Consider the following 16,263-nt stretch of genomic DNA (forward strand, 5'->3'; position numbering starts at 1 on the left):
CTTAATTTTTGCCTTAAAAATACTTGGTTTAAAAGTTACTTTTTTTTCTCTTTCTTGTAAATAGTAGGAGGAAAAAAGCATCAGGTATTGTTTTCCCTTCCAGTAGTTCAAAAATATTTTAATGCATATTAACGATATAAAAACAGTTTGTTAAACAGTGTGAAATTCTTTTTTCAATTTCTAGTTTGCCATACAGTTTGCCAAAATTCAAACATAATGGCCTGAAGCAATTATTTTTGATGTGTTTGTTCTCCCAGTAGGGGGATTTTAAAAATTCACGGTTTCTTATGCAAGCGTACCTATTCCCTGGAGTTCCTTATAGTTTCTTATTGATCGGGTAGCTGGTATTTGAATTGGTCGATGTACTCTGTAACTTGTTTAAGATAGCCTACCTGAACTATTAGTTTAAATAATATATTCATAAATTGATTAAGCATTGCAGTAAGAGTTATTGGCCGCATTTTTATCTGTGTGCTATCCACAAATGACTTCTGGTATAATAATCATGCATATATAAACAGAAATTCTGTTTTAAATTGCAGCATGCCTTCTAATAATTACATTGCTAGTAATGCTATGTTTTTGAAAGGAGGAATCAACCTCTTTTCTGTGTGGGCAGCAAAGCTCGTTGTATTTATTTAATGCAGATAAAATAATTGTAAATATTGATGTGCGTTTAAGGCAGGTTATGGGCTAGGGGGACAAGGAGAGAGGATGTGGCTGTTGTTGGCAGGAGGCGGCTGCTTGTTCTGTGTGTGTGGGTATGAGCAGAACCTGCAGGAACCAGGGCCCATCTGGCTGTTGGTCTGTGGGGATGTGGCTACAATTACCGTCCCAGCCTCATCAGCTGCATACACATCACTAGCTGTGATTGCTCCTCCTTCCTGGGAGAGGGTGGCAGAAGAACCCAGAGGAAGTGCCTAACCAATGGGTGTGGGTAGAGCAGCACGCACACAGCAGTGCAGCTTCCTCTTCCTTGCAGTCATGGCGGGAGGGTTTGGATCATACCTTCAGTGGATAACACTGCTTTCAAAGTATCTCTGTTGCAATTACTATATGTTCAGAACATACAACTGCTGTAATTGAGGGAGATATTTCAAATCATGATGAGCGAGGAAAGTGTGTGTGTTGCTCCATAACGTGTATTTTAATGTTTGTAATAGGAATGTGCTCCAAAACTTGAAAGAGCAACCAGAGTGATTTTCATAACGAAGGTCCTAGGCTGACTCACACACAGCCACTGTGAATCTTTGTCTACTTCAGTGTGGATGGACCACATCCAAATGCTTTTATTAGAAAAAGAAATACCCTCCAAAAAGGGTTTGTTTGTGCAGAGGGAGCTACAAAAGTATATAACGGAAGGTATCAGAACTCACCTTCTCAGCTGCTCTGGGATTTACTTTGCTGAACGGCGCAGACTCCCAACTGTTTTAAACAACTCTGCCTTTGATTTGATCCTAAATTTTGTGAGAAAATTGTGAATGCAGAATGCATCTGCATGCAATCTTCCCATCATACCGATATTCTCAAGTCAATGGCCTCCTTTAGTTAATAATCTGAGTGCACCGTGGAAATTCACACACCTCACATTTCAACTTATTTCCTGCATAAACTATTGTCACGAGCCTTGGAATCTTGCATTTTGCAAATGAATAACTGGGGGAACTTTTTCATATTTTAGTTTGAAAGCCATTTTGTCTCACCACACGCCTTTTCTGCTTCATAAATTCTACTTTAAAACATTCAACAACCTGCTAAATTAATATATACTGTGTTCTTTCTTTAATGGGTAGGGGAACTTGTCTCACAGCAGTGCATTTGTTCAGATCTGTTTTGAAAAAGCGCTGCCTGCCGTGTGAAGGACATCTGCTCACAAATGAATGATTGTGCTTTTGATTCGGAGCAGCACCTTCACTTTAAATGCTGGCTACAGATGAAAGGAACAGATTGCTGTGGTGCCGCTTTTGTGAGGATTCCTCTACCCAGCATGTGGCTTCATACATTATTGAGAGCAAATCCACTTTATGCTACCACTCCTCGCTGCACTTATTTTGCCAACCTTATTCAGAATGTCAGCGAGGATGGCTTTTCTACAAAGGAAGAAAAGGCCAGTTAGGAAGATTAAGCAGATAAATTATTTACAGTGTTTAATTATCATTGTACAGGTTTATTAAACTTTATGGTTACCTGGAAACCTAAGCAGGTGCTGGAAGAAAGTCCAATGAAGTGAAGTAAAACATGTTTTGTGTAAAATGAAATCCTTTTATGTGTGCCATGTTAATATAAATGTCCAGGGTGTTTTGGTTGCGTGCCGAGCTCCACTTGTATTTGATGTTGTGATTATTTTTTTCATAATCCATTCCTAGCTCAAGGCTTTTTGTGATAGGAGATCCTTCAGAATGCTCTGCTGGGTTGAGCAGCAGCCTGTTACAGCACTAAGTGTCCTCGACAGTAAACAGATGTACAAGGTATGCTTGGTAAATCTCAGAAGATTCTCATTCATTGGCGTTAAGGACAGATGGATTCTGTCAGAAATGAGACCTAGATGGCTTTGTAGCACCAAAATACATTTTGGAATTCTCTTTGTTATTATTTATACTGAATAAATAATGGACTTTCTTTCTTTTTGCATGTAAATCGACTTAATCAGTGTTTCCTGAATCATAGAATGGAGAATTTTAATTTTTCTTATTTTTTTTTTAAATATATGTATGTAGAAGTGAAGGTGTCGTCCTCTAGTAACAACTCTCCTATCTATGTATGCTATTCAGTAATATAAACTAATGAGCTCCGTTGAAGATCTGCTCACGTAGTTCCAAGGAACCACCTATTAATCTGTCATCTTTGAATACTTTCAGAAAATTAAGACCACCAAGCAACCATGAATTTGAAAATGAAAGAGGCAGTACCAAACCTATTATATTCTAAGGATACATGCCAAATAGGTAGGAAGTGACTGTTATTATCTAATAAGAAGCAGACAAATCCAACTGTTTTAGTTCACTGCAGTAAAATAACCCAGAGGCCTATGAGCCTAAGGATAGGCTGAAATCCTGGCTCTTGTAAGGTTCAGGGGGCTCTACTGCTGGTGCAAGAGAACAGCAGATATGTAGCTTTTTGAGACTGCAGTTCAACTGAAATCTCAGTTTTTAACGGAATAATTTTGCCAGAAAGTGTTCATTTTAATACTAGGCCCACTTTGTTTTCCATTTTGGATTTTGTTATTATGGACATTTGACATTTTGCATAACCATGGGAGTGAATGCATAGGCTACTGATGGAGAAGGTCTTTCATTTTGCCAAGATGTTATGGCTTCTTGGTACACAATGGCTTATTTTAATGGGAAAATAGTAAGCAATGAAAAGCACCAAGAGTTGCACTCTGTAGCAGTAGCAGTTTGACTTAATTGAAGGGAGGTTCCTATACAGGGAAATGAGAAAAGACTGGTCAGATTTATCTGCTACATAAATTCTGGGTTTAATCCTCAGTATGAGAAATGAACTGTGAAAATTGATATCTAAGGCTCTTATTGTTTTGATTAAATTTGGTTTATGGCAAAATGGTAAATTTCTCATTCCTGAGTCTAACTCTATTAATCTGGATTTGATTTGATAATATTCACATTTGAATATTATTTTGTCTGAAATCTGCTTTGAGGGAAATTTTCTATTATTGCTTAAAACATTCAAAATATGCTATTGCCTAAAAAACTATAGACAGAACTTGGATTCTTTATTTCATTTTATTTTGAGGCTTTATTTTTACCAAAGCGATGTCCATAGCTATCAGAGGCATTGTGATCATTGATCACATTCTGTAATTTGTCCTCTTGTCTGCTTGATGAAGGAGAGTAAGAGGCAGCCTTGGGGCAGACTTCAGTGCAACTTTCAAGGATTGGATGAGGGGTTTTTTGCTATTTTGTTATCCAAATAAGTTGACTGTGTGAAACCAAACCTCCACTATAAAACTAGGGCTGTATTTTAAACAGCTCCACTATGATTTCCTGTGCTGCAGTGTGTATTTCCGTGCCTTGTAAGTTCCAGGTGAAATAAGATAACCCAGGCAGAGGGAGTCAGGGAGGCCTGTGAAGCAGGGAGCGCAGACGGGCTGAGCAGCACGCAGCAGCTTTGCAGTGCTCAGCAGACCCCGTGCCTTACCTGGGGCACTGAAACCGCTTTGTGCATCTGTGTGGTTTCACTGCTCCCGCCTCTGACGAGGGAAGTGTGTCAGCTGCACTGGTGGAGCTGAACTGCTCTCTCTCTGTAGTGGCTCAGAGTATCTTAGGTACAATTAGTAACCTCGCTGCTGACAGTGGTGGCATATTGTTGTTGAGAATAAAGAGTTTGCACTACTTGGGGCTACAGTTAGTTGATACAAATTTCTGTATTCCACTGGGTAAACTTTGACAAAGGCCTATCATTTCATAAATAAGCCATTCTTTTAAGAGAACATCTGCTGAAAGAGGCAATTTAACATCTCCTTAAAACCCAGGGCATAATTAACACTATAGGGATACAAATATTAGTTTTCTAGCAGCCATTTCTATTTCACTTTATCTTGAATGTTCAGTAACCTTTTCAAATTGAATCTTTTTTGCTAACATTTTGCATTTAGTATAGAATTCTAGGCTGAGAGTAAACATCCGAACTAAAACAATGCAACTATTAGCTGTAGCCCACTGATGTTAATAGAAAAAGTGGAGGTCCTGTGGTAGAGGTGTTGTGTTTTTCAACAACACAACCTGCATTTGTGGAAAGCTCTTTGCATCTCGACACTGAACTGTTTTGGTACACATAAAGCATTGATTTACATTGAAGTTATTAAGACTTCTTTGAAGAAAACAGAAGTTTCTACAAGAGGATTTGAAGTAAGCCTGGAGCGATATCTGCCATTAAGAAAATCTGAAGGAATGATTATGTGTTTTAAGTTCAATCATCTGAAGTAGCTCCAGATTTCTGTACGTCAGTCAGTTTTTAATAAGTCTTCTTTTGGATCATTCTCATCCCTACTAATGATTAAAATTTAACTTTTTTGTACATGATTTGAAAATACACGACCACACAGCGATAGTCTCAAACCTTGGATGTTTAATTGAAACGGCTACTGTACAGAGAAGGAATATTTCCCACCCTGGAATTCCAGTTATTCATTACCTTATTTCTTTCTGGAAAATTGCAAATTTATTCTTTATAGAGCTCAGGCATAAAAGCTGTCTGTTGCATTAATGTGGAAAATGTTTTCCTATTACACTGTCTCCATGCAAATAACAAATTAATGCAGCTTGTAGAGGAATCTAATCACTGTAATTCAACATTCAGGGGAGCAAAAAATGATCGTGCTTGTCTTCACTCTTCCAAGAATGACACCAGATTTTAGTTTTTTAATGCATGGCCTATTCAGCTCATTAGTTTTAATATACAGGCTTAAAAGTCTTTCCTTGAGCAATATCTTTGAAACAAGATGTTAACCTCCCCAAGTCTGTAATCTCCTATCAAGATGCAGTTACGGCCTTGCAGTTATCCTGCTATTTTACTCCCAGTTCTGTCTTTATGCTTCAATCTTGCATCATATTTCATCTCTAGGAGATTTAATTTATGCAGTGGGTCATTACAGCTGTCATTTACCTGTGCTGAGGGGTCTCTGAGGATAAGAATGTATTGAGACCGACTGATCCCCCTGCCCCAAGTCCCAGCCTTTCTGGTGATGAGAAGTCCTAACTGTGCTGAACCTGTAATGTTAAAAGAAGTGTTAGTTTAGTCAACTTCTCTTTCTTACCATGGTGCACTCTGCTGAATTGTTCTTTTTCAGTAGCTGCCTCTTTTTACTCTTCTTCATCCTGAAAACTGAGCAGAAATCAGCTGCTACTTAGCAGATCCTTACCTGCTGTCAGCCTCAGTCTGTATTGCATTCAGAATGCCTTGCACTCCTTTTACACCTTCAAAACATTCTTACAAAGATCTTCAGATGCTCTTATTGCAATCATTCTTTGGCCTTCCTGTTGCTTTTGAACTTACTAAAGGCACTTTTGATGATTTTTCCAATGAGTTTCATAAGACACTTGAGACACCTGGCTCTTGTTTTGTGCTGCTGTCTCTTTGCACGCTCGTCCTAGATTCCAAAGATTTAAGGTGAAAAAAGCTGTGGTGATCTGTTAGCTCTGAGAACATTGCAATTGCCTTCCCACAGTCTTTTATTCTGTTATTATTATTGTTACTGTTATTATTGTTATTGTATCTTCTATCTTGAAACCTATTCAAACATACCGAATATAAAGGCAAAGAAAAAGGCTGAGGGCTTTTTCACTGAAGGACCTCATGCGAAACTCTGTTCAGCAGAGGACGTTCGGTCACTACTGGTCTGTTTGTCTTTTGTGAGATAAGAAGCTCTACTCACCTGCTCTGTGGCTCTGTGACAATTGGAGTGACAGCAATCTGAGATCAGTGCGGTGCCTTCCCTGCGCTGCTGGGCGGCTTTGTGCATTGTGTGCACGCTGGGTGGCATGAGTATTCACTTATTCATTTTGTCTTTGAAAGCGATGCTGCTTTTAGTGTTGTTTCAAAGCTTTTCTGTACTTCCTTTGTACTTTCATCATCTCTTGAGTTTCTGCAAGCGTTCATTGGATGTCCTGAAAAAAAAACATTTGTGCTGTACAGCTTTTCTGCTTGCAAGCCTTGTTTGGTGGGAAGCTGGTGAATGGATCCTTTGCTGTTCCTTCAGATCCTATGAATCCCTCAGGCCTGGCAGGGAGGAACTGCCTGTTTGCCTGACTATTAAGAGGAACCAGGAGAGTCATGGTGTTAATAAAATATTTCTTTTTTTCCCCACCCTTTTCTATTTGACAAGCAGCTGTTTTGGCTAGGCTAATTCTGTCTCTCTACTTCTAAAATGCTGTGATCTCTATAGATTGCTCTCACTGGGACCTCTCTTTCTTCTGTTGCATTGCTTCAGTGGAGGTGGTGACACTTAGGCTTGTCAGATAGGATGTAAGTGCTGTACTGCATAGGGTTGCAGTGGTCTTAAGTGGGAAGTCAGCTAGCTTTCCCTGTGGGTCAGTGTAACGTACCTTCTGTATGAGTGCCCACAAAGTGGAAACTTCCAGGAATGGTTATTTCTGGTGTTCATTAGAGACAGGGAAATAAGGAAGCTGAGGATGTATGCCTGTGTCAGGACTTCCTGTGGTCCGAAGGTCAACATGTCTGTAGAAGAGCACACAGCCCCACTGGGCAGAAACCACTCCAGAAATGAGGTGTGTTCAGGGAGTAAATTAATGGAATGGATGGTTTGGTGACAAAGGGGCCAAGGGAGAGGCCTAAGTCTGTGTGGGGTTGTGGCTGCACAGCATCTTATGTTTCAATAATAACATAAAAAAAATCTGACAAACTCAGTTGAAAAATTGTCAAATTAAAACTTGATTAATTGATGGCTTGTTTTCAATATCATATTTTGTATATTTCATGATGTATAGTCTTACTGGGAAATCTATGGCTGTTAATGGAAATTGTGCATATATCAAAGAAAAGACAAAACTGCTTGGGTTTTTTTTTTTTTTTTTTTTGGTTCCACTTTTCTCTGCACAGCTATAAGGCTTTAACTATGTGTAGCTTTTTAAACAGCTCATTGGCTGATAAATGAAAAGGAATTCAGCATTGAGCGGAATACAGACAAGCAGAAAAACTGCCCACAGTTGCTGGTTTCTTAAGTCTGAGATTATATTGTCAGATTTTATGGAATTCTCAGAATGATGCTGTATTCACATGTAAACCCTCTTCTGCTGAGTCTCTCTCCTTTTATATTTGCAACACACACTGCAGGCTTGGCGAGGATTTGTCCAAAATAAAATGCTAATGAAAAATTTTAGTCTGCTAACGAAGAGATGAAGTTTAATAGCTTCTTCAGGCAAAAAAGAGAGGTTCTGTCCTAATGCATTATATTTCTGAACTTGCAATTTATTCAATAATTAACTTTTCTTGATGACAATTAAAATATAGAGCCTTGCATGGAAAATTCATTTTAGTCCTTACTGAACTTACGAAACAAGTGTGACTACACTGGGCAAGATATTGGATGACTAAAGGTGTCAAAAACACAAGGGAACGTGGTATTTGAAGCTGCTCTGTTACTGACTATCAAATTATATATCCAGTGTGCATTATGACAGACCAGGTTATTAAGCCAAATATTTTGTGGAAGTAAAACCAGAAAGAGCAGAATGAACATACGTTGCTCTGTGTGCAGAACTGTGGCTAAAAGCTGGAGTTGGACACCTTTAATAGCAGTGGTACCTTTTCAGGAAATTCCTGGTATGGCATTAGATTCCACGTTGCTGTCATATTTATACTAAAATAGATTTAAAGAATGCTTTGGCTAAACCATATTCACGTTCGAAATCTATTGGTTCAGTTATCGAAGGAGTGTATATCCCAAGGCAGTTTAAAATCATCCTCAGAAGCCTTGTTTGTACTTTCTGGGTCAAGCTAACACTTCATTTAAGAATGCATGAAGTAAATCTTGAGGATTTTTCTGTGTAGAACTTCTCTGTAGGGAGTTAGCAGCCAACTTTGACTTTTGTTCCTATGATTATTATCAGGTTATATAAATGAAGTAAACATTTCAGTCTATATCAACTGCCAGGAGTAGAATAAAAAATGACCTCCTTATGAAACGGTTTCATGTGTTCAGTAATAAAAACTAAATCGGTTTTGTGAGAATGCAATAGGAGGAAATAGGAAGCCTCCCTCTGCCCAGCTGTGTGCACACATGCTACAGATAACATGCCCTGACAATGCTGAGCAAGGGTGTTCCTTGGCAATCTCCTGTAGGACATCTCATGAACATGGTGAGGAAATGCAGCACCAGGTAAGCTCTGTGCACAGCCTGTTGGTTGGAATTAAGTTTAGGTGATACTTGGCTGGCAATACTTCAAGTTTTGAAGCAATTGCATTCTCATGTTTTTGAGGAAAATTTTGCACTGACTTAAATATGTGGAAGAATTTAACAGACTCCACATTCTTCACAGTAAAAGAAATGTGTTATATGAGTACAATAAATGGTAGCACTTCATGTAACACCTTTTAAAAGATATTCTCCAAGGTCTGTATTTGGGCTCAATGAACTGCTCTTTGATGGAGGCCCCAGTATTGTACAGAGGTGAAGGAATCTCCCTCTTGCATAGGAGATGTACCCAGATTTCACCACCTTTAAAGTGAATCGGTTTCAGTTAGACCCTGAATTTCATATATCAACAGTGGGCATAAGTAGGAAATATTACTTCCATTGAATAAATGGAACTCCTTGTAGTTCTATTTTTTAATTTGGAAAATTTCCTAATATTACAAGCCTTTGTTTTTCAGCTTCATGCATTTTGTGCTGGCATTCCAGCATAACCAGTAATCCAGGCACCTGCTGGCATCTCCTGTCTGTCACTTTAGGAAATATCCAACCACACTCCAGTAAAACACCCTACAGCCTTTAGTTACTGAATCTTTTTCAGCTGTCACAGCCTTTTATATCTGCTACATACCTTCTATCTCTTCCTATTAGGATGTAGCACTGTGGGGATAATGTTCAATTCTTTTTCCTCTTGTGTATTTTTTGTATTCCCTGTCTTGTTGCTCCTATAGGCTGCTTTTATGAATTTAAAGTTTGTAATCAGTCTGGAGTGACCTTGTCTTCTTTTTCTTCTCTCTACATCTCCTGTTGCCGTGTAGAGCAAACCACCCTCCTATTGGCATGCTAACCTCTCTAAATGTCTCTTTTATAAATCTTTCATTCTCCTAAACGTTTCATAGTGAGGAAAATTGGCTTGCAAGCAACCTTGCCCTCACTGTGCTCAATAAGACACTGCACGTATGCATACTGCTCCTGAAAGTCTTTGCTAAAAAAAGCTCCAAATCTTGTACTGCAGAACTTGCACATCACTGGGTTCTTCTCTAGTTTACGTCTTTAATTGCTAAAATATGAGGGCTGCATAACCTGTGCAGTGAAAGCTTGAGAAGTAAAAATGGAAATACATATAAAGTCATTCCCTGGTTGTTTAGCCTGTCACTGATCTAGTTTGAATGCAGCTGCTAACATGAGCTGCTTCAGGAATTTATAAATGTTAGATGAAAACAGCACCAAATTAAATTGTAAAGGCAATTGCTTATCTTTTTGAAAGTCTTCAGAACTTGTACAATTTCACTACTGAAGTGAATTTTCCATCAAACAGATGTTTATTTTAATCCAGAAAAGTTTTATTAGTAGAGATGTCCACCATTTGGAACAAAAGGACCCCAAAGTGATTATGCCACCGTATTGCTTAGATATCCTCATATATTTCTTGTTATTCTAGTTGAGTACTGCGTTCAGACAGAGGTTGCCAATAAAGTTTATTGTAGGAGCTAAGTGTCAATATCTGTAGTACCCCCCGCCTAGGGAGCTTGTAATTAAAATGCCACAGATAGTCTGGGAGAAGCATGAAAATTTGATGGCAAATTGATTTCAGGTTCATCTTGAAATTTGTCCTCAGCTGGACTCAATAGTGCTGGCAGACATTGGATGGCTTTTGTCAAAGGGGTTTGCTGGGATGAGACAGAGATGCCTTGATCTGAATATTAAACACAGGGCTCCACTTATGACAGTTTACTTTCTGCTAACATGTTCCTTCTTTTTTTAATGCGTTTTGCTTTGTGGGGAATGCCAATGATGGTATCGCTCTGTTTTACTTAAGCAAAATATTTTGGCATACAAAAAAACAGACTTAGAATTTCAGCTAACCAACATCAAGCCTAAGCATGCAGCTTCAAAACTTCAGAATTCTATAAATTTGGCTGAGCTGCATAAAGAAAAACTGTCTGCTAAGGTAGTGGGTAAAATTTGTGTGAGTGGTGATAGGAGTAAATAAGGGAAGCTATTTAAAAGAAAGAACTTTCTTTATCTCATGTAGTTTAATTTATAAAGAAAGTATTGTGGAGTAAATATTAAATGTATTTTAGGCTGTCCAGTTAGAATCTTACAGAAATCCAGTACAGACCTTGGTTTCCAAAGGCTCTTATCAGTAATCTTCCACTCCAGTAGGTACTAGAGTCAATCTCACAATCAGAAGAGCTTATTTTAAAGTATTTTACAAAATCAGGGCATCAGTTTATATCCTGAAAATTCAGGTTTTTTTTGTTTGTTTGTTTGTAAAGGGCTCTGTGTTTCGGGAATGCAACTTCGTTTCATTAACACTGTTCCTAAAGTAATTCTGATATTTTTATGTTTAAAATAAACATCTACAGCGTTGCAGGCTCTTAGGGATCTTCTATTAGCTCAATTTGCTTACATTTTCATTACTCAATGACGGACCAGCCAGCAGTTAAGGAATCATTGAAGTACTGCCCACCGTCCATCCACAAAAGCCATTATTATGCTAGCATGTGGACAAATACTCAAGTGTTCTAAAATGTTTAATGTCGTACCTGAACTGCTCACTAAGCATTCGATACTATTCTTCCTCTTCTCCTCCTTGCAATATTTAGAACTACAATAATAATCAACTATTGCACTGCAATGAAACTCTCTCAGGTGCCTGAGAACCAAACTGAAGTATCTGATCTCATTTCAAATGGTCAATTTATTTCTTCCTTTCCTGACACTGGTGAAATTGTGTTTTTATTTTCAGCTATGATAGATTTGTTCACTTGGTAAATATTATACGGTACAGGAGTCTTTATTTTTTCATATAATCTTTGTTTACAAAGTCAATACAATCACTTGGAAAATATGTAGCAAACACTGCAGTATATTAGAATCTTGTGTATTGTGTTTGCCGTAGGTACAAATTCAATACAGCAACTCTCCAACAATTGACATGTCAAGTAATATATCAACTGTTGGTGTATTACTTTTTGCTCTTCCTATTACTCCTTATCAAAACCAGCTCACCACCCACACTTCTTCTCATTAAGGACTATTGCTTCTGGGTGCTGAGCAGGCTCAAGTCTCATTGACGTTAAGTGAGGATTCTCGGAAACCTTCGTGGAGATGTCATGTTTGTAACACAACTGAATCCCGAGAACACACAGACACCTTGCTGAATTTTTAATTGAAAAATTATTCCTTACATTTTCTCGCAGGGAACTTCATTTAAATGAACAGCAAACAATTCCCATACAAAACTAGTTTCCAATATACATGTAATAGAATGAATAAGAAATTGAACTTTTGTATATTTACACTGTATTTGGAAACATCTTTGTTGTTACGTCTACCTGTGTATCTTTCCTGTATGTGTTTTTAGTCGTTTCTCTGAATCATGAATTACTTTGTGTGACGTGCAAAACAGAAGGAGAATGGGGGGTAAAGTAGAATAAGTGATCTTTATTCTGTCTCTAACTAAGGACTTGGCCTATTTGAGTGACCTTGTACAAATCAGTATGTTCTAATTTCTCAATTTTACCTGTATATATAAGGAGTAACTGACTATTTGCTAAGTAGGCCAAGGTATGGACGTTTTTTCTTCTTTACCTGTTCACGAGTTCTGCCCTTCAACAGAATCATAGAATGATGATAATTTAAATTTAGCACTGCATGCATTGACATCAAAAGTACACTCTGAATTCAGAGATCAGTGGAATTTATTCATCACTTCATCACTTTAAGGGAAAACCCCTGAAAATGAGGAAAAAACAGAACAGATGGGACGATGCAGACCGAATTATGCTGTGAATGAGCTAAATCAATGCCTAAATAGAAAGAAAAAGTCTGCCTGCAGATGGTGGTGTAGAGGTGCAGAAGTTTCTCATAGCCTGATAGATATATACATGTATATATAAAATGTAGATGTGTTTGTTTGTAAATATATAGAGCAAGATCAAGTGGTGAAATCTCAGTTGGACAAATTGAAGCTAGAAATAACTTACATTGTCCTGGCACCAAATATGTTATACTATTGGAGCATCTCATGGTGCAATGTATCAGTCTCTATCATGAGAGACTAATATGAGGCAGATCAAATTGAAAGATTGCAGTGGTCTCCTCTGGTCCTAAATTTTGTGATGTACAGCCATATATAGATTGCTCATAGTACCTCATGAAAGTATCTTGTGTACTTTCAATGATAAGTCTGCTGATCCTAATTGCTACTTGCTAATAAGCCACATGGCTATGTTTAACAATTACATTATAGAAAAATACTTCAAAAGAATTTATTAGTTGTGATTATTGGCAGCCTTATTTTGTTAAAAGTAGTTTACTGCGTTGATCCAAGTTCAGACACTTCTGCAAGCAAAAAAAGGTGATAGTTTTGCATGATCATTTTGCAGGATACATGCATTTGTGTAGAAGTTATTCGGTAAAGTTCTTTTTTCTCAGTCAGTCAGAGGTACGTTTGCACCAAAACTTTAGAAGGAAACATAGTGATACAGTACTGTGTTTTAGGATATTTATATTCTTTTTCAAGCTATGTCAGAGCTTTCCCATGTGTGTTTCATTTGTCTCTGTTCTTCATTCCAGTTCTTCCCTCCTCTTTCAAATCCTATGAAGAAATAGAATCAAAAGTACCTCAGGATGGAGTGGATGTTTAATAATCTGACAGAATGAACAGATAATTATTGACTGTGTTATTACTGTGGTTAACTTATACATGGACATGAAAACCACTAGTAAGAATTTGGGAAGTTCACCTCCATATGTTCATACATTACATACTAAGCATTGGCAAGTTAGTTTTACATGTTTGGATGAAAAATGCTTACAAAATGCATACATTTTTCAATTAAATACTGTTATACCCAATACACCTTCAAATGCATCCTTGTAACCACACTTGTGATGTTTTTTTTTCTTGAGAACACCAATAATTAAGCTGTCCAGTGCTCTTTTAATACAATCTCATTACTCAGTATACAATGTCATTACTATCTTTGAGCCCCTCCCTGCCTTCAGAAGCTATTACATGACCTCCACATCTTGCTTAGACTCCATGTATTACCATTAGAAGACACCCACACTGGGAAATCACTCCATTCCTGTTTTTGATTAATATTTTATCAGCCACGAGAGGAAATGGTATTCTTTAGCAACACTAATAAGTAATTGAGCATATGAGATGCCCCTGCTACTTTGAAAAAGCAGTATGTAGAGGCTGTAAAAGAAGAGCTTTAAATATGACTTAAGGTAATAGATGTTAAAAAAAAGACCAAGCCCAGGAGGTTCTGTCTGCAGTGAACAAACAGCAATACTATCAGCAGAAAACGAATACTAAACATCTCATTGTTAGCAATAGGTTGCCAAAAACATGGTGACATTGTAGCTTATTCAAATTGCTGTTCAAAATATGTTTTTGTGAAAGAGATTGATTCGTTGACTTTAAATACATTTCGAAGAGAGTCAATGGAAACCTCATACAATAGGCAGTGAAAACGTAGGGTTGCTAAATAAAGAAATGATTTAAAGACTTTTTCAGATGTTAGTTGAAAACATCAGTGATTTTGCTATCAACAAATATTTAGAACAAGCATTTTAAATGCTTATTAGCTACTCCAGATTTATGTGTTATGAACTGAAGGAAGCAGTGTGAGCAATTGTCTTTTCAGTAAATAATGCACTTGACAGTTCTCTTGGCATGCCTGTCTGTTTTGGTGCTTCAGACAGAAAAGTCGTCTTTTAATGTTTTATTTAATTTTACACTATTTTCCTGAGTCACTTTTTCATCAATGGAAAAGCTAAATTTGGGAAGCTCAGTCACATCATTGGCTCATGAAAGTTCTATTAACCAATATGCTTAGGAAGAAGCACATGTGCTTGCGATGAATTGTGTTAAACCAGGGTGGATGAAGTGAGAAAGAGCCCTTATGCTTGCAGTGGAAAGGATATCACAGAGAGTGTTAGCAGTGGTGTAGTGGTTATGTTGGTGTAGTGATGAAGATCTCTGTCACATATTAATTACTTTCTTTTGAAACAATGTAGGTTGCTCCAAAAGTAATGCCTCCCATTTATTTCACAAAGAGCACAATAACACTATTTGATAGAGCAAATTCTCAACTATAAAATGCTATTTTTTCAACCAGTTGCCACCACTAGCTATGTGTTTGTGCTATCCTATGAACAAGAACCTGCATGCTACATTTATAAAAATCCTCATGGCTACCTGGAACATGGCTTGTCACGTTGTCTCACATTGCTGTTACCGCTGCTGAAACACACCACCCACCACCCACTGTGCTCAAACCACTGTTTGATCTCCATAAATGTGTTGATTGTTGATCAACACTCCACAAGTGTTGATGGATGTCAATGGGTGCATTTTTTTTCTGCATGGATTAATTCAGTTTCACACCTTTGTTTCATCTGTACTTCCATGCCAGACACCATTTTGTCAGACTGCCCCTCAGCTTCCATCTGTCGCACAGCAACAAAAGTTAATGGAATATTGGCAGGAAAGTTTGACTTCTACTGCCATACTTCCAACATCCATCCTTGATGTCATGGGTTAATTTAACAAAATAGGAGGCATTAATTTCAGGGCAGCCCTCATACGGAGTAATTTTCCAGGTATGTGATGTTACTGTCTTTATATGCTATTGGTGAACTCCTATGGATATTCACAACTGGGTATTGCTTTTAAAGGTTAAAGTATAAACCAGTGACAATTTTTGCTGTCCCCAAAACAGTAGAGGAAGGCAGTATGATGCACAACAGTAAATGCAGTAGACCTTGTGGTTTCATGAACGCTTCTGCCTAAATGATGCATATGAATTTACTTATTCTGAATTTTTAAATGTACGGGATTTAATAGAAATCACAAATAGGAAATATAAAGTAATGCGTTTATTGTCTAGTATTAATTAAATAACACAACATGAAGAGTTTTAAAATAAAATGAGGAATTACTATTAGTTTGTTCCTTAAAGTGAGAGAGATACGAGTATGTTTGTCTGTGGGGGGACTGCTCTGTATCTTAATGCTAGGATTAATGCTAAAATGGACCTGATGAATTAATCATAGGATTTATTTTACCATAATTATTTTTTTGGCATTGAGCCTCTGTAATTAGCATCTTAAACACAAGTGTTTTTGGTGATCTTTATGACAGTCAAAGCAAAACCTTCTGCCATTAATTCCTTGAGAATTGTTTAATATAATTTAATAGTCAAGAACTAATTTTCCAACTAGATTTGAAAATGAAATGAGTTCATTTAATGTGATGAGTGATAATGGCTCTCTTGCTTTTAAGTTGGTCACATTTGCCTAAGCTTGCTGGGTTTAACATTCACACTGAGAGCTTTGGAGAAGAACTTGGA

General features: G+C 37.5%; 1 protein-coding gene across 3 annotated transcripts in view; it reads left to right on the plus strand.

The window, feature by feature from the left end:
* WWOX (WW domain containing oxidoreductase) overlaps positions 1 to 16,263 on the plus strand; it is a 472,878-nt gene that overhangs the window by 147,794 nt on the left and 308,821 nt on the right. Inside the window, exon 9 of one of the 3 annotated variants that reach the window (XM_046899485.1) lies at positions 13,475 to 13,525. The exons of the other annotated variants lie outside the window; for them this stretch is intronic. Coding sequence (XP_046755441.1) covers positions 13,475 to 13,510 — 36 coding nt within the window. The 3' untranslated portion in view covers positions 13,511 to 13,525. Of the gene's footprint in view, positions 1 to 13,474; positions 13,526 to 16,263 lie in introns of those variants that run through there. 3 annotated transcript variants of the gene reach the window in all.

The sequence above is a fragment of the Gallus gallus genome, chromosome 11 (assembly GCF_016699485.2).
Source record: "Gallus gallus isolate bGalGal1 chromosome 11, bGalGal1.mat.broiler.GRCg7b, whole genome shotgun sequence".
Classification (NCBI taxonomy): Eukaryota; Metazoa; Chordata; class Aves; order Galliformes; family Phasianidae; genus Gallus; species Gallus gallus.